The sequence below is a fragment of the Hemitrygon akajei genome, chromosome 11 (assembly GCF_048418815.1).
Source record: "Hemitrygon akajei chromosome 11, sHemAka1.3, whole genome shotgun sequence".
NCBI classification, from domain to species: domain Eukaryota; kingdom Metazoa; phylum Chordata; class Chondrichthyes; order Myliobatiformes; family Dasyatidae; genus Hemitrygon; species Hemitrygon akajei.
In genome coordinates this window covers 52,283,011-52,301,842 of record NC_133134.1, presented here as the reverse complement: position 1 = coordinate 52,301,842, position 18,832 = coordinate 52,283,011, and the positions used below count along the sequence as shown (strand labels likewise).

At 44.9% G+C, this 18,832-nt stretch overlaps 1 protein-coding gene across 2 annotated transcripts in view; it reads left to right on the top strand.

Moving 5' to 3' along the window:
- The first annotated feature begins 3,300 nt into the window (after positions 1 to 3,300).
- The window catches only part of baiap3 (BAI1 associated protein 3), a 130,789-nt gene continuing 115,257 nt past the window's right edge, over positions 3,301 to 18,832 (top strand). Inside the window, exons 1-2 of one of the 2 annotated variants that reach the window (XM_073060869.1) lie at positions 3,301 to 3,387; positions 17,013 to 17,156. In XM_073060869.1, coding sequence (XP_072916970.1) covers positions 17,077 to 17,156 — 80 coding nt within the window. In that variant the 5' untranslated portion in view covers positions 3,301 to 3,387; positions 17,013 to 17,076. Of the gene's footprint in view, positions 3,388 to 16,803; positions 16,857 to 17,012; positions 17,157 to 18,832 lie in introns of those variants that run through there. The other variant, XM_073060870.1, reaches the window with a different exon arrangement.

Genomic DNA, 18,832 nt, shown 5'->3' with positions numbered 1-18,832 from the left:
TATTGGAAGTGAAAGGACGGGCTGAGGAGGTGGTTAATACAGTGAATACAATGCTTGGCTTTACTTACAGTTGTTCCATTCCAGAAGCCCAAGTGTGGTAAAGTTTCATGGTGACTTCCTTGCTCTACAAACAAAGAAGAAGAACACAGCTGGAATACAGTCCAGTTCTGGATACAATACTTTAAGAAAGATATAAAGGCTTCCGGGAGCATGCAAAAGAGTTTTACTAAAATGATTCGAGGCATGTACAAATATGTCTTTGTTTATGTGGACGGACTGGAGAAACTCGGGTTGTTCTGCCTGGGCCAGAGGAGGCTGCAAGGGGATCTAATGGGTATTTAAGTCACCAAGGATATAACAGGAAGCTGTTTTGCATTGGCAGAGGGGTTGTTTCTGTATGACACAGAAGGAAGCCACTTCAGCACATTGGGCCTATGCCAGTTCACAGGACAACCGCATTCTCCACTAATTTCCATATAACCTATTGTTCCCTTGCTCCTATCAGTTCCCCCCAGGTTCTCTACCATTCACATACACAGTGAATGGCAGTTTACAGCAGTCATGATTAAAGGTGATTTATAAAAGAAACAACATTTTAATGCAGTGGTTAAGGTCTGAAACACACTGCCAGGGCAGCTTTGGAGACAGTTTCGATTGTAGCATTCAAAACGGAGTCAATAAGTACAGTCATTGTCATAGAATACTATAGCAGAGGAACAGGCCATTTGGCCCATCTAGTCCATGCTGAACTATTGATTTGCCTAGTCCCATCGACTTTCATCCAGAGCATGGCCCTCCATACCTCTCCCATCCATAAGCCTATTCAAATTTCTCTTAGATGTTGAAATGGAACCTGCATCCGCCACTTCCACTGGCAGCTCCTTCCACACTCGCACCACCTTCTGAACGAAGAAGTTTCCCCTCATATTCCACTAAAACATTTCACCTTTCACTCTTAACCCACGACCTCCAATTCTAGTCTCACTTAACCTCGGTGAAAAATGTTTGCACTTACCCTATCTATACCCCTCAATATATCTGAAAAAATACAAAGTTATGGGGAACAGTCAGGAAGTTGGGGGCAACTGGATTTTCTTATGTAGGGACAATTTGAATTTGGCAAGCCTAATAGCCATTGTCTGTTTTATAACAACTCTGTAATTCTGATTTGTTCTAGGGTATGGTAAACTAGGCTGTGATTAACATTTATTTGGAAACTTATGTATTAAGCTCTAGATACACTGGAATTTAATATGCAGTGGCTTGGATAAAGGTATAATTCATTCTGGATTGAACTGGTCAATAAAACTCTAGATTCGTTGTAATGTAACCTTATTAGAACTGGACTGAATCAACCATAGGCTTGGACAAGGTTGTAATAACCTGCATTGGGCAGTGATGAACAATTGTTTCCAAACCACTTTAAGAATCATTCTTCTTGACTAGACCATGATGAAAGCTGCTTTTATCTACTGTAAACCTAGGTTTGGAGAGGACTGTAAAAAAAAAGCTTTATTTTGACTGTGCTGTAATCACTTGAAATAAAAATTGATAGAGTTATTCAACAGGTCAGGCAGGATCTGCAGGAAAATAAAGTTAAAACTTCAGGTCTAAAATATTTCACCTACAGCTTTTTGTTTTGCTTTTTGCTTATTATAATCTGGGAATCTGAAATTTCCTGGAGTTGGAGGACTGCCTTTTGAAGAAAGTTGTGTCTGCGTCTGCTGGACTGTAGAAAAGAGAGAAGGAACTTGTTGAAATACATATTTCAAGGAAGTTCCTTCCTGAGGAATCATATAGATATCTTGACATGGTGAATTTGGAGAGAATGGTTTCTCTTAAGGGAGATTCTAGAACTAAGTGTCACTGTTTAAAAATAAAGGAGTCACCCATTTAAGAGAGAGATGAGGTATCTTTCTTTTCTCTCAAAGGACAGTAAATCTCTAGACCACTTTTCTTTAAATGGCAGTGGAAGCAGAGTCAAAGGGTCTCAGCCTGAAACGTCCGCTGTACTCTTTTCCATAGATGCTGCCTGGCCTGCTGAGTTCCTCCAGCATTTTGTGTGTGTTGCTTGGATTTCCAGCATCTGCAGATTTTCTCTTGTTTGTGAAGCAGAGTCTATGATTATTCTGAATTCAGAGATAGGCAGATGCCTGGTAAACAAGAGGGTAGAAGTGGATAGATGGATAAGAATGGGAAGTTGAGATTATAGTATGAAACTGGTCAACCATGAACATATTATATGATGCAGGAGGATCCAAGTGCCAAGTGACCTATTCTTCCATAATCTGTACTGTATGTTCATATGTAGCTATCGAGTTTGAACTTGATTCTAACTACTGAACATTAACAAGCACTGGTCTGTACAGGGTTATATAGTGATTCTTGGTTTGTATTGGACTTTCATCAACATTGGTTTCAACAGGACTGTGATAAACACTGATTTGATCTGCATATAATGAAATTTTTTTTGAATTAAACTGTAATTCACAACGTTTTTAATGGGCCAGGATTAATGTTTTAATGTTTGAGGAACTATATTAAATCTTCATTTGCATTGGGCAAAATTAAACATTAATTGGACGGGAATGTAATAAAGCGACAAACACAAATTGCTGGAGGAATTCAGCAGGCGAGGCAGCATCTGTGGAAAAGAGCAAACAGTTGTCCTCTCAGGTCAAGACCCTTTATCAGGACTCTTGTTTGAGGAAATCAATAAACCCTGGTTTGTTTGGGATTTTGATAAACACTGATTGGCAAGATTGAAATAAATTCTGGTTTGCCAGGGGATATAATTAACAAGGATTATGATTAGACTTGTATCAAATACTGGTTTGGACTGGGCTTTATAAAACACTAATTTGGATAATACTGTAACTTTCGTTCGTGATAACATATAATTAACAGTTTTCAACAGGACTGGGGCAAGTAAGGTGTAAATAACTATTATTAATAGTGTTTTGATCGACACTATAATCTGGACAAGATTTGTTTCGATAATAGCAATTGGTTTGGAGAGACATAATAAATGAAGAATTTGGAGAGTGACTGCCGGTTTTGACAGAGCTGGAATAGACATCGTTGTGAGAAAGGAGTGCATTAACACCGATTCGGACGGGACCGTGATTATTTCTAAATTGAACTAAGATGAAATGAATGTGTGAAAGCAGGATTCGATGCCTTTGGGTCTGATTGACAGCACTCGTGGGAGGATGAACTGGTATTTCGGAACCGAGAAACTTTGGCCCCGCCCTCGTGTCTGGGCGCTCTCCCGAAGTTCTGATAGGTTGGTCCGGCCTGTGGGCGGCTCCTCTCTGCTTCTTCCATCCTCAGCGCGATGTGTCTCGAACTGTCAAGAGTGCCCGAGGCAGTGACCGGCTGCAGCAGGTAAGGAGCCCGGAGACTGGGGCCAGGGGCGGATGGTGCACCCGGGATGGAAGTGTGGGGAACATGATCGGAGCGGTGCGTTCGCAGCCCACTCTCCGGCAGCCGCTGCCTTTCCAATGACTTTATTTCTACCTGTAGGAATATCTCTCCTTCCTTGCCCCCTCCCCTCACTCTGTCCCTCTTCACACTATTCTCTCCCTTGTTTTTTTTACCTCCTCTGTGAATGTCTCCTTCTGTCTATCTCCCTCGCTGTATCCTGTCTCCATCTCCCCTGACACCCCCCCCCCCCCCCATCGCCTCCTCAATCCCTCATCCTTTTCGTCCGAACATCTCACATTTCATGTGTCTATTCGGTTTGGGAAAATCCACAAGATTGGTTGTTTACCCCCTTTTATTGAAGTGCACAGGACTCTTCCTTCTCCCTCCCCAGTCTCATTTTCAACTACCCTTCCCTCCCCGTATCCTCGCCGTCTTGTCGCTCCCTCTCAGTGCCAGTGTGCGTATGTCTCTAGCTATGTCTGTCTCTGCCCGTCTGCCCCCCCCCCCACCTCGCTCTGTCACTTCCCTCTCGCTATCTTGCCCCAGTCTATGACGCCAGACTCTGTGCTGTTTACAGTGTGAGAGGTGGACAGGGCTCCGCTGATTATGTCTCGACAGTCTCCGGGTGCATTTCCATCACTAGCCGTCTGCCCCTCCTCGCTCTCCTCTGTTCTAACCCCCTTGAATGTTTCTAATCGAGCTCATTTCGTACAGAGCTTTCCCTTTCCACGTCCAGCTAGCTTTCCCACGCAGATCTCCCTTTCTCTTTACATTTCACTTTAATCGATTTTAACCTCAAAAAGCTCAAAACCCCGTGCTCCCCGCTCCCTCCCCCCCCCGCCCCCTGCCACCCCACTCTCCGCCAGTCGTAGTGTTTGCTGAAAGAGCAGTCGCGTTAGGAAAAATTACTCTCCCCTTGCTGAGTAAGAGAGTCACAGACAGGTGCCGTACGCCGGCGAGACTGGTTTACCCAGACACCGTGAAACAAAGTTCAGTCCAGAATGGAGGGTCAAAGCGCCGGGAGCCAGCTCGCGGGATTTAGTTCACCGAGGAACGGCCGAGAGTCCTCACCCAGTCTGGGCCGATTTCCCAACAGGCATTTGGGAAGTTGGGACACACTTGCCCAAAGGTGTGTGGGAGGGAGCAACAAATGGGATGTTGCAAGTCCAAAGTACGAACGCGGGGCGGATTCTCTCCGTTTGTGAAGATTGGTTGCGTACTTCACATTTCCTTCCTTTCTACCACAACACGTTCTCGAGAATCCTTGGTTGGTACATTACCTTCTCCTTCCCCTCTGCCCACATCATTGGCTCCTGGTGCCTTTGGTTCTAATTCTCGCACGCGGGCTGACTTCCGAATTAGTTGCAACATTTCCACTTGGCCAGGATACATACCCAGCCCCAGCAAGCCAATAGCATGTCCACTTGCCAATCCGCATATATTAACCTTACTAAAGCGCAGTTAAACACTATCGACAGAAGGGTTTAGCCTAACGACAGTCTGTCTCCTGCTCTTCCCCCGCTGCGCTAGAGAAAACCACACAAAATTAAGTATTCGCGGTCTCCACAACGTGCGATGGCAGAGTCAGGGCCATTGGATTTACACTGAGTGGAGAGGCCGTTGACTGCCAGATACCCCGCTGTCACCGACCAGGAGCCAGCAACCTTCCTGCTGGAGGACCGAGCGGCTCTTTGATCTCTGGGCGATGGAAGGTGGTGGTGGGTGGACTGAGAAACAGCCGTGGTGTTGGACGCCTGGAGAACCCGACAAGGATGGAATATCAGCGGTTAAACGGCTGAACAGTGGATGCCGACTCTCTGCTGGGGTGCACCCAGTGAGACTAATGGAGAGCATATTAGAGAACCAGGCTGGAAAACAGCCAAAAATGGGAGAGCACCGGCAGGAGAGCTGAACATTGTTGAAGGGCCAAATCCCCTTGGACCCCCTGACAGTGAGCTAGATCCCATTGCACCAGTTCTCTGTAAGTGGGCTGGGCCCTACTAGATCACCGCTGGAGGATTGAATACTGGTATGTTGGGCACCAGGACATCAAAGCACCTCTGGGAATATGCAGGCCAGGTATTAGGGGATTGAGAGCACAGGTAGACAGGATTTCTCTAAGAATGCATGGCAGGGATTCCTCTGGGAATATCACTCTAACAGGTAGTCCCAATATCCAGGTCTCTGACAGATACAGTATGACTAGTGTCTTCATATTCCCTGAGGTGTTATTAATACCTTTGAAGTTTATTCCCAGACTGGCTCCGTGCACCTTTGGGCTGTCTGAGCACTGATATATTATATTTAGAAGTGCTGTGTACCTGTGCAGTGTCATTGAGTCATGGCAAATAGAAACGGGCTCTGCAGCCCACCGTGACTGTGACAGCCACCAAGAATCTACCTACTCTAATCCTATTTTTCAACACAGCCTGTGAGCTTCTGTTTGGTTTCCAATGTTCACCTAAGTATTTCTTAAAATACTCGGGAGTACCTGTCTCTAACAGGCATTATGTTCAGATTTCAACCATCCTCTGATCTTCCTCGAGGGCCCTCTCTTACATCTATTCCCTTTGGACACCTTTGCTATGGAGAAAATATTCTCCTTGCTATTCTACCTATACCACTCAACATGTTCTATATCATACATAGTTCTGCCCCTCACCCCGAGTCTTCTCAAAGAAAAGAGCAAGAAACCAATCTCACCAGTACCAACTCCCCCCACCCCCCCCCCCAGTCTCTCCTCTCAGCTGAAATGCTACATCTCTGGCAACGTTTGGTGAATCTTCTTGTATATTTGTGGATTGCATTATATTCTATGTACCAAAATAGTTTTCAGCTGGAGAGGTTCTGTGCCCATGTTGTGCATTTCCATTGCGTTGGTTTTGTGAGCCCACATGGTGTATTCCAGGCGGTGTGATCCCACAGAATTCTACAGGTAACTCCAAAAGAGTCTGTACACCCTTGTAAGGTATTCTCAGAGTAGTATTTAATATTGGTTCCATGTACCCTTCCAGTATACTCTTGGATGTGTTCCATGAATTTAATGCAGAATGAGTATTAATGAGGCGGGGGTTAAATTTTGGGGCCAAAGATACAAGGAGAATATGAGGATAAATGTTTTTATGGAGCATACATATGAACTGGATCTTGCAGTCTGGAAGGGAATTGGAGAAGACCTTGAGAGAGAATACTTTGCAAGTGTTCAGAGAAAGAATGGAAGGTGGCGGTAGGAGTGGGGGGAAACGCTGGGATTCATTGCATTGCTCTGTTAATAGCTCTCCGAGTACACTGAATCATTGATTTCTAAGATCATAAAATATAGCTGGAGTTGCTACCATTCAGCCACTCTTGCCTGATCTGCCATCTCGTGAGATCCTAGAGTCAGAATCTGCATCAGGTTAAATATCACTAGCATATGTCATGAAATTTGTTATGTTTCAGCAGATGTACATTGCAATGCATAATAGTAAAAACTATGAAGTTACAATAACAGATACATATTAAAAAAGAAAATTAAATAAGTAGTGCAAAAAGAGAGGGAAAATACTGAAGTAACATTCATGGGTCCTTTGTCCATTCATAAATCTGATGGCGGAGGAGAAGGAGCTGTTCCTGCAAAGCGTGTTTCTTCATGCTCCTGAACCACCTCTTTGATGGGAGCGATGAGAAGAGAACATATCCTGGGTGACGGGGCTCCTTAGTGATCGATGCTGCTCTCCTGATGCATTGCCTTGTGAAGGTGTCCTGGTTGCTGGGAAGCCAATGCCCACGATGGAGCTGGAAGAATCCACAACTCTCCGCAGCTTTTTCCAGTCCTTTGCAGTGGCTCCTCCATGCCAGACAGTGATGCAACCAGTTAGAATATTCTCCACGATGCATACACAAAAACTCATGACTGTCTTTGGTGACATACCAATTCTCCCCAAACTCCCAATGAAATATTGCTGCTGATGTGCCTTCCCTGTAATCATGTTAAATGTTGGTCCCAGGACAGGGCTCCAGAAATGTTGACGCCCAGGAACTTCTGATCCCTCAATGAGGACTGGTGTGTGTTCAATCAACTTCCACTTCCTGAAGTCCACAATCGATTCCCTGGTCTTTCTGACATCGAGTACAAGGTTGTTACTGGGACATCTCTCTACCAGCTGATCCATCTTCCTCCTGCACACCTTCTCCTCATCATCTGAAATTCCACCAACAACAGTTGTGTTGTCAGCAAATTTATGGCTGGTGTTTGAGCTGTGTATTACCACACATTCGTAGGCATAGAGAGAGTAGAACAATGGGCTAAGCACACATCCTTGAAGTGCTGATTATCAGCAAGGAGGAGATGTCGTTTCTGATCCACACAGACTGTGGTCTCCTGGTGAGGAAGTGAAGGATCAGGCTGCAGAGGGAGGTTCAGAGACCTAGGTTTCAGAGCCTGTTAATTAGAACTGAGGACATGACTGTGTTGAATGTTGAGCTGAAGTCAAAAATCAACAGCCTGACAGAGGTGTTGCTGTTGTCGAGGTGATTCGAGGCCAAGTGAGGAGCCAGTAAGGATGCATCCACTGTAGACCTATTGTGGCGATAGGCAAATTGCAGCAGGTCAGGTCATTGCTTAGGCAGGAGTTGATTCTAGCCATGACCAATCTCTCAAATCTCTCACAGTAGATTTGAGAGGATTAGAATATAAAAGCAAGGTTGTAATGTTAAGGCTTTATAAGGTGCTGGTCAGGGCTCATTTGGAGTATTGTGAGCAGTTTTGTTCCTGTTATCTGAAAAAGGATATGCTGATGTTTGAGAGGGTTCAAAGGAGGTTCATGAAAATGATTCCAGGATTGGCAGGTTTATCATATGAGGAGCATTTGATGGCTCTGGGTCTGCTCTCACTGGAATTCAGGAGAATGAGGGGGGATCTCATTGAAACCTATCAAATGTTGAAAGGCCTCAATTGAGTAGATTTGGAAAAGATGGTGAGGGAGTCCAAGACCAGGGGACACCGCCTCAGAATAAAGGGATATCGATTTGGAATGGAGATGAGGAGGAATTTCTTTAGTCAGAGAGTGACAAATCCGTGGAATTTGGTGCCACAGATGGCTGTGCAGTCAAGTCATCGGGTATATTTAAGGCAGAGGATAAAGAATTCAGCATTAGCCAGAGCATGAAGGGTTATGGGGAGAAAGCAGGAGATTGGGGCTGAGAGGGAAATGGATCAGCCATGATGAAATGTTGGAGCAGATTCAATGGGCCAAATGGCCTAATTCTGCTCCTATATCTTATGGCCTTATGATGTGAGTGCCACTAAGTGATAGTTGTTGAGGCAGCTCACCCTGTTCTTGGGAACCTCCAACTGCAGCAGGGAGAGATTGAAGATGTCCTTGAACACTCTCGCCTGTAGGTTGGCATAGGTTTTCAGAGCCCTACCAGGTACACCATCAGGGCCTGACATCTTGGGAGGGTTTACCCTCTTGAAAGATCTTCTGATGTTGTCCTCCAAATCAAGGATCACAGGGTTACCAGATGCTTCAGGGATTTGCACAGATGTAGTTTTATTCTCCCTTTCTGGTGTGTTCTTGAAGGTACACACTTATCCATAAAGGTCTTGATGAAGTTGGTGACAACTGTGGCTTATTCATTCATATTCAAAGATGAATCCCTGAATGTTGTCCAGTCCACCAACTCAAAGCAGTCCTGTAAGCACTCCTCTGCCCCCCATTGACCATACTTTCTTGGTCCTTACCACTGGTGCTGTGTTCTTTAGTCTCTGCCTATACGCTGGGAGTAGAAGTACAGCCAGATGATCAGACTTTCCAAAGTGTGGACACGAGCTTGCATAGTCAACGTACTTGGTAGTGTTATAACAGTGGTCAAATGTGTTGGCTCCTCTGGTTCCACAAGTAAAATGTTGAATAGTAGGTGCTCAGAGGCTGGCCTGGTTGAAATCTCCCTCAGTGATGGGGAAAGCATCAGGGTGTGTAGTTTCATGTCTGCTCAGTTTCTCCAGAGCCTGCCTGACGTTGGCCTGAGATGGAATGTACATCACTACCAGGATGATGGTGGAAAGCTGGCTTGGCAGATAAACATTTGACCACTAGATGTTCCAGGTTGGACTGAGTCAGAGTACCACATTTGTGCATTACGATGAGTTAATCATAGGGTATACCCCATTTCCTCTGCCTTTAAAAGACCCAGCTGTCCTGTCTTTGCGGAAAATCATGAGGCCATCGAGCAGCAGTGCTGCAAACATCAAGTTATACAACAAGAGAACTAGTCCTTCAGCCCAGCTGGTCCATGCCAACCAAGACCGCCCACCCATGTTAGTCCTATTTGCCAATGTTTGACCTATAATCTCATCAGCCTTTCAATACATGTACCTGTTTAACTGTCAATTAAAAATTGTTATTGTACCTGCCTCAGCAACTACTCTGGCAGCTGATTCCTCATAGATACCACCCTTTGTGTAAAAAAAAAAGTTGCCTCTCAAGTTGCTTTTAAATCTTTCTCTTCTTACAACCCTATGCCCTCTAGTTCTTGATTCCCCAATTTTGGGGAAAAAAGATTGAGTGCATTCAATCTATCAATGTCCCTCATAATTTTATACACCTCTATAAGATCAACTCAAAATCTCTAATGCTCCAAGGACTAAAGTCCTTCATAATGGATTCTTCAAATCTTTATCACTCTTCTGTAAACATCCCAAATCCCTTCTTTTAATACTGTGTTTGAAAATCTCTTTTATCTCTTTCTCTCATCTATAGGCAGTGACTGTTGAATGGATAATTCCAAAGAGTCATCCAGTCCCTAAATGAAGAAATGTCTTCTCATCTCAGTCCTGGATGCTGGACGTTGGTCCTCAACACTTTGCCAGGGAAACACTATCCCTGTCAATCCCAGTAGGAATTCTGTGTGTTTCAATGAGATTGTCTCTTATTCTTCTAAACTCAAGATCGACCAGTCACTTTACTTGTCCTCAAAGGACAAAACCCCTATCCTCAGAAACGATCTGGTGAGCCTTCCATGACTATCATGTATATTCTTCCTCAGGTAGTAAGACCAGAGATGGACAGAATATTCCTGGTGCATTCTCACCTGAGGGTAGGCCATTTATCCTCTTATTCACAAATCATCTTGAGATTAGGCCACCATACCATTTGACTTGCTAACTGCTTGGTGTACTAATCCATTAACTTCTAGTGATTTGTGTACAAGGACAGCAGGTCCCTCTACACGCCAAAACCTTTCAGTGTCTCAGCATTTCAAAAATACTTTGTGTTAACTACTTTCTTCTGCCAAACTGAATAACATCACATTTTTCCCACATCATAATCTATCTGCCATGCCGTCACCGATTCACATCCTAGCATTTATTCCCCTGAAGCCTCTCTATATCTTCCTCACAATCCACGTTAGTAACTAGATTTGCATCACCAGAACACTTGTATATACTACACCTGGCTGCTTCATCCAAATTGTTGATATAGAGTATATAAAGCTGGGGTCCCCACACCCTTCCCTGTGGTGTCTCATTGACCACGGTCCCTGAAAACACTACTGATTCGTTTGACAAATAGAAAAAGAGCATTTTGCAAGTCAGGCAATAATTAAAACGGCAACTGGGTTAACATTTCATGTTGTAAAACTTCATCAGAATTCAGAACCTATATATTCTTAATCTCTGGTATCTATTTGTTAACAAAAGCTCAGTGCAGGGCAGTATATTACCCCCAACATGCTGTACTGTAAGTCTGATTTATTATCTGGTGTGGCAACTTCAAAGCTCCTTGAAAATTAGAGATACATAACAAAGCCACAATGTCCACTGGTCCACCCTCAACTGTCCTGCTGGTTACAGCCTCCAAAACGTTCTAAGCGATTGATTGTCCTTTATTAAATCTGTACTGTGTTTAGCCAGACCCATTCTGTGTCTTCATACATTATACTTCAAGGGGCATTCTGTGCTTCTGTGCTGTGCATCCCTTTCGAAGCTCCATGTGCCTTTGTACATTCCTGGAGGAATTCCAATAACACTTGCAGTATATGCTGGAAGGCAGATTCTGTGCATCAAGGCTGAACACTGTTAAAAATGCTTCTCTGCCTAAGTAGTGATTCCCAGACAGTTCTGTGTACTTAGTGCACGTCCACGGTAATCCTGTGAACCCATGCTAAGTGTTTCTGGAGGAGTGCCATGCATTTGCGGAGTGTGATTCCGTGTGCCTGGAGGGATTCTTTGTAACCGGGCAAGGTTTTTCCTGGAGACACTGGGGTGTATCCTGGGAGGGCTTCTGTGTACCTTTGCAGGATATTCCAGAAGGAATTCTGTGTACCTATGGAATGTGTTCTACGATGTTCTCTGTGTCTCAGAGGGATTCTGCAGTTCCCAAGAGGATCCATACCAGCGAGGATTTATACCAGAGGGGTTCATTAAGCCCACGCAGAGAATTCTACGCTGCCATTCCATTCCCCGTTGGCTTGTGCGCATTTTCCAGTGGCTTTGTGGAACTATAACAGTATACTCTTGGTCGTTCAGCTTATTTCCAGAGAGCTTTTGAACAATGGTGCCGCGTATTCACAAAGTTAATTGATCCCATTTATTCCCAGAGGGGCTCTATCTACTTGTGAAGTTTATTCCTAGGATTTCCCTCTTTTCATGTTTCCAAAGAGATCCCCCACACCGTAACAATATATTCCAGGAAAGGTTCTGGGTATCATGTAGAACATGCTAATGGGAAAGGGGGAGGGGTGGCCGGGTGCAGTCCATAACTGAGGAGAGAATTATGTACCTGCTTTTTATTCTCAGAGGGATTCTGTGCAACTGCACAGCAAATACAGGAGTTACGAATTGTAGTACGCACGCTTTGTGCAACCCTCAGCTTAGTCTAGGAAAGACAGTCTCTGGCCCCACTAAACATGTGAAATCAGAGATGCAAAACCTCTGTTTGTGTGGATGCTGTGTCATCTGTTCCCCCATTAAAAAAATAACAGAAAGTACAGCATATTCAATTAAAAGATTTAGCTTTATAATTCTTAATTCGACTGTAGGGTTAGTAAAGAAAACAAAAAGAAAAGGGCCCATTTTAACAAAACAGTCTAATGTGTACATTGGAGCTTACAGTTTCCCGTCCGTTCGTCCTCCATTGATTTCTCCCCAGGTGTCAGCAACTCCTGACCCCATTCCAAATCTACCCTGTCCTGCAGTCTACGTCCTCTCCGTTCTGGCCTCTTCTCTCTCCATCTTCCATCGAACGAACGACCTAAAACAACTCAGTCTCAGACACACAACAAGAATAGAACTCTCCCTTCATTGGACGGTGCACATTCCAAAGCCCCCATTATCTCTAGTCATAACTCAAACACTGCTGCTACAGAACAGCCATTACAGTGGCAGTGAAAGGCATTACATTTGTATCTGAATATCTCTGCAGTGTATTCCCCAAGTTCTCTTTACCATCCTGAAGGAATACCATCCTTGGGGTGATTCTGTGTAACTCCAGTGTATTCCAAAGCAGTTCTCTATATAAGATGATGATAGGCATTGATCGTGTGGATAGTCAGAGGCTTTTCCCCAGGCTGAAATGGCTAACATGAGGGTGCATAGTTTTAAGGTGCTTGGCAGTAGGTACAGGGGGGGATGTCAGGGGTAAGTTTTTCACACAGAGAGTGGTGGGTGTGTGAAATGTACTGCTGGCAGAGGTGGAGGCGGATACAATAGGGTCTGTTAAGAGACTCTTAGACGGGTACATGAAGCTTAGAAAAATAGAGGGCTATGCAGTAGGGAAATTCTAGGCAGCTTCTAGAGTAGGTTGTGCTTATTTCAGGAACCTAGCCATTGATTCCTGAGTGGGGGGGGGGGCGGTTTCAGTGTCACCACATCGAGTTTTCCAGAAGAGGTTCTATGTACCCTTGCAATAGATTCCAGGAAACATTTTATGAACTAGTGTAGTCTGTTCAAGCAGAGGTTCCCTGTACCCGTGCTGTGGATTCCTGGACCTTTTAATTGTACCCATATAGTGCTTTCCAGGAGCGACATCTGTTCACCTGAGCAGTGTAGTCGGAGAGGGGGCAAGGGGGTGGGTAAGGATTTAATTATGATCTATGTGTGCTTTCCTGAAGTGTTCTGTTTTCGTTCCCATGCAGTGTAATCCTGGAGAGATTTCCTCTCCCAGGCAGACTATTTCTGGAATTCTGTGTATCCATGAAGCCGAGAAACCCTCTGTATTTGTGTAATGGATTCCTGAAGGTCTTCCGTGTACTCTTGCAATAAATTCTTGAAGTGATTCTGTCCTCCAAAATATGTAATCCTAAAGAGCAATTCTGCAGAACTTAATCCTGGTGCTGCTCTGCACACGCATAAGGCATAGGTACAGCATTAGGCCATTTGGCCCATCGAGTCTGCTCCACCATCTGATCATGGCTGGCTGATCTATTTCCCTTTCAGCTCCATTCTCCTGCCTTCTTACCATAACCTTTCACACCCTGATATATCAAGAATCTATCCACCTCTCCCATAATCTGCCCCTAAATATACCCAATGACTAGGCCTCCACGGCTGCCTGGAGCAGCAGATTCCACAGAGTCACCACCCTCTGGCTAAAGAAATTTCTCCTCATCTCTGATCTAAATGGACGTCCCTCTATTCTGAGGTCCTAGACTCCCCCACTAAAGGAAATATCCTCTCCACATCCACTCTATCTAGGCCCTTCAATATTGGATAGGTTTCAATGAGTTTCCCCACCCCCAACCTCATTCTTCTAAATTCCAGTGAGTATAGGCCCAGAGCTATCAAACACTCCTCCTTTCATTCCTGGAATCATTTACAGGAACCTCCCTTGAACCCTCTTCAATGCCAGCACATCCTGACTTAGATAAGGGGCCCAAAACTGTTCACAATACCTCAAGTGAGGCCTCACATTGTCTTATAAAGCCTCAGTATTGTGCCCTTGTTTTTATATTTTAGTCCTCTCAAAATGAGTGCTAACATCGCATTTGCCTTCCTAATCATGGACCCAGCCTGCAAGTTAACCTTTAAGGAAGCCTGCGCGAGGACTCCAAAATCCTTTTGCACCCCTGATTTTTGAACTTTCTCTCCGTTTAGAAAATAGTCTACACTTTTATTTCTTCTACCAAAGTGCATGACCAAACACTTCCTGACACCGTATTCCATCTGCCACTTCTTTGCCCATTCTCCTGATCTGTCTAACTCCTTCTGCAGCCGTCCTGCTTCCTCAACACTACCTGCCCCGCCCCCGCCTATCTTCATATCCTCTGCAAACTTGGCCACAAAGTCAACAATTTTGTCATCCAAATTATTGACATACAACGTCAAAAGAAGCAGTCTCAACAGACCCCTGTGCAACACCACTAGGTTCTGGCAGCCAGTCAGAAAAGGCTCCCTTCCAACTCTTTGCCTCCTGCCAATCAGCCAATGCTCCATCCATGCCAATGCATTTCCTGTAATACCATGAGCTATTAACTTGCTAAGCATCCTCATGTGCGGCAACTTGTCAAAAGCCTTCTGAAAATCCTAGTACACAACATCCACCAGTTTTCCTTTGTTTATTCTGCTTGTTATTTCCTCAAAGAATTCCACCAGATTTGTCAGGTAAGATTTTCCCTTAAGGAAACCATGCTGGCTTTGGCCTATTGTGCCATATGCCTTCTAAGTACCCTGAAGCCCCAAACCTAACAACCAACTCCAACATCTTCCCAATCACAGAGTTCAGTCTAACTAGCCTTCTGCCTCCCGTTCATCTTGAAGAGTGAGGTGACATTTGCAATTTTCCAGCTCTCTGGAACCATGCCAGAATCGATTGATTCTTGAAAAGTCGTTACTAATGCCTCCACAATCTCTTCGGCCACCTCTTTCAAAACCGTTGGGTGTACACCATCTGGTCCAGATGATTTATCTTCCTTCAGACCTTTCAGCTTCCGAAGCACCTCCTTCTTCATAATAGCAACTGCACTCACTTTTGCCACCCGCACTCTCGAACTTCTGGCATACTGCTAGTGTCTTCCTCAGTGAAGACTGATGCAAAATACTTATTCAGTTCAGCCGCCATTTCTTTGTCCCCCATTACTACCCCTCCAGCACCATTTTCCAATGGTCCAATATCTCGCCTCTCTTTTACTCTTTATATATCTGGAGAAAACTTTTGGTATCCTCTTTGATATTATTGGCCGCCTTACCTTCAAATTTCATCTCTTCCCTCCTTATGGCATTTCTAGTTGCCTAAAGGTTTTTAAGAGCTTCCCAGTCTCTAACTTCCTACTAATTTTTGCACTATTGTATGTCCCCTCTTTTGCTTGTATGCTGGCTTTGACTTCCCTTGTCAGCAATAGTTGTGTCATCCTGCCTTTAGAATACTTTCTTCCTTGGGATCTATCTATCCTGCACCTTCTGAATTGCTCTCAGAAACTCCAGCCATTGCTGCTGTGCCATCATCCCTGCTAGTGTCGCCTTCTAATCAACTTCGACCTGCTCTTCTCTCATGTCTCTGTAATTCCCTTTACTCCACTGTAATACCGATACATTTGACTTTAGCTTCTCCCTCTTCTCAAACTGCAGAGTGGGTCTTACCATATTATGATCATAGCCTTCTAATGGTTCCTTTACCTAAGCTTCCTAATCCAATCCAGTTCATTACGCAGCACCCAATCCAGAATAGCAGATCCCCTAGTGGACTCAACCACAAGCTGCACTAAAAAGCCATCCTGGAAGTATTCTACAAATCCTCTCTCTTGGGATCCAAAATCAGCACCAACCTGATTTTCACAATCTACCTGCATGTTGAAATCCCCCAGGACTATTGTAACATTGCCCTTTTTCTGTCTCCCATTGTAATTTGTACCCTACATCCTGGCTACTGTTCGGAGGCCTGTATGTAGCTCCTCATAACGTTGGTTGTTATAGAAATTCAACGTACTGTTGATATGTACTGTATCAACGATTCCTGCAGCCTGGAGGAATGGTTCTCCATGCAAAGTGTTCCAGGGGTGGTTCTGTGTACACATGCAGTGTGCTTCATTTAGGGCTCTGTTTACTTACGTTGTCTACTCCCGGAGAGGTCCAAGCAATGTTTTCTAGGACTGGGTGTGTGTATCCATCGACTGCGCTTCAGGGAAGTTTCCAAACACCCATGCTGCACGTTCCATGTGCCTGCAATGAATTCAAAGAGGGGCTCTGTATACCCATACATTATACTTCAAAAGGCATGTTCTCTTTTGTGCAACGTTTTCCTGTAAGAGTTCTGTGTTTCTGTGTGGTGTGTACTAGGGGGAAGTTAGTGCAAGTATATTTACATACTTTATGAATAGAAAGTGGATCATTGTGCAGAAACACTAACCATCTGTTCTATAGTTTGAATAAACTGAGTCTGACCTGAAGAGTGCATTGGACCCTTAACCCTTCAGCCACAGCGTTTGAGTGGAGTCACAAATGATCACAGCAGGTAAACTTGGGAGTTTGGTGCTTGTGATCGCAATGTATAATGTACTACCATGAGTGGGCGTGCCACAGATGCTGAGTTGGAAAAGTTCTGAACACAGTGTCGCTCTCTCGGTGCTTATTTCTTCACTATTTGATGTTACTGGTTTCCCTCTTTCAGGCTTGCATAATTTCCTCCAGCTTAGCACGCCACCCTGCTCGTATCGGTGCCCAGAAGCTGCACCATGCAGCAGTTCCAGAGCCGCCAGTCACTTCGTCAGCCTGCAGCCGGGGAGGGAGCGTGTTCCACTGACTGCAAGTCCAGGTAAGGCGGGTGTAAGCCCATCCATTTCCTTCTCACTGCTCAAATCCCTCCCAGTAATGTCTCTCCCTCAGGACCTTTTCAAATCCAAGTCAGAATATAACCCCATAGCACCCTGATGGCAAAGCAGGATATTAAATGGAGCTGTGAAACTCTTGGATACTTATGTTGGTTGATGTCCCGTGCTTTCTGCTGAAAATAAGCTTTTCCATCTGGTTGGCCTGAGGTGGATTATCAAGGTGTTCTCGCTTGCTGCTCTTGACTTTTGGGGCTTTGAATCCTCTCGGTCACCAGCTGTGGGGTACATCAGCACAAAGCAGGACGTGTGCCTGAGCAACACACATAAAATTCAGCAATGGAGGAACTCAGCAAGTCAGGCAGCATTTACGGAAGGGGAATAAACAGTTGACAGTTCAAGTTTGACTTCAAGTTCAAGTTTATTGTCATTCGGTGGTACACAGGTATGGAACAACATTTCTCTGGACAAAGGTGCTGAACACGATATATATAACTCACACACAACACAAAGTAATATTACCACAAATAGATTAACAAATGCAGTAACAAGGTGCATTTACGACACAAGTTAAAAAGTAAACAGTATATCGCTACTGGTTCTTCATATGTGATGAGATCTGGGTGGTTCTCTCGGCCTCAGGGAAGAAGCTGTTTCCCATCCTAACAGTCGTTGTCCTAATCGTACAGGACCTTCTGCCTGATGGTTGGGGGTCAAGGAGATTGTTGGATGGATGGGAGGGATCATTGACAATGCTAAGGGCCCTGCGCAAGCAACGTTCCTAAAAAATATCTCCGATGGGTGGAAGAGAGACTCCAATTATCCTCTTAGCAGTCCTCGCGGACCTTTGCAGGGTCTTGTGGTCATATGTCTAACCATTCCCATACCAGAAGGTGATGGAGCTGGTCAGGACATTCTCTCCTGTAAAAATTAGGGACTGGGAAGCCTTGCTGACCTCAGTCTCCTCAGGAAGTGGAGATGCTGCTGTGCTTTCTTGGCCAACAAAGTGGTGATATCATCCATTATGTGCACTCCCAGAAACTTGGTGCTCCTAACTCTCTCCGGAGGAGCCTTTATTGTGCAGCGAGGAGTGGCCAGCCTGCACCTTCCTAAAGTCCACAATCACCTCTTTGGTCTTGTCCACATTGAGACTCAAGTCGCTGTGCTCACGCCATTCTACCATCTCTGTACGCCACCTCATCATCATTGTTGCTGGGGCCAACTAGTGCTGGATGGGCAGTGAACTTGATGATCTGGTTTGAGCTGGATCTAGCAGTTCAGGCTGAGGCCGTTTGTCAGGTCTGGAAAGAAGACAGAAGGGGGAAGGGAAAGGAGTACAGGCTGGCAAGTGATGGGTGAAATCAGTTGAGGGGTAAGGCGAATGAGTGAGGGAAGGGGGATGAAGTAAGGAGCTGGGAGGTGAAGGGCGAAAGAAGGAGTCTGATAGGAGAGGACAGGAGAAAGAGGAGCAGGAGGTGCATCAGAGGGAAGTGATGGGCAGGCAAGGAGAAGAAAATGGTGAAAGGGAAAGCAGAACGGGGAACAGAAAAAGAGAGAAGTGGGAGGGAAAGAGAAGTCAAATTGAAATGACGAAGGGTCTCAGCCCGAAACGTCGACAGTGCTTCTCCTTATAGGTGCTGCTCGGCCTGCTGTGTTCCACCAG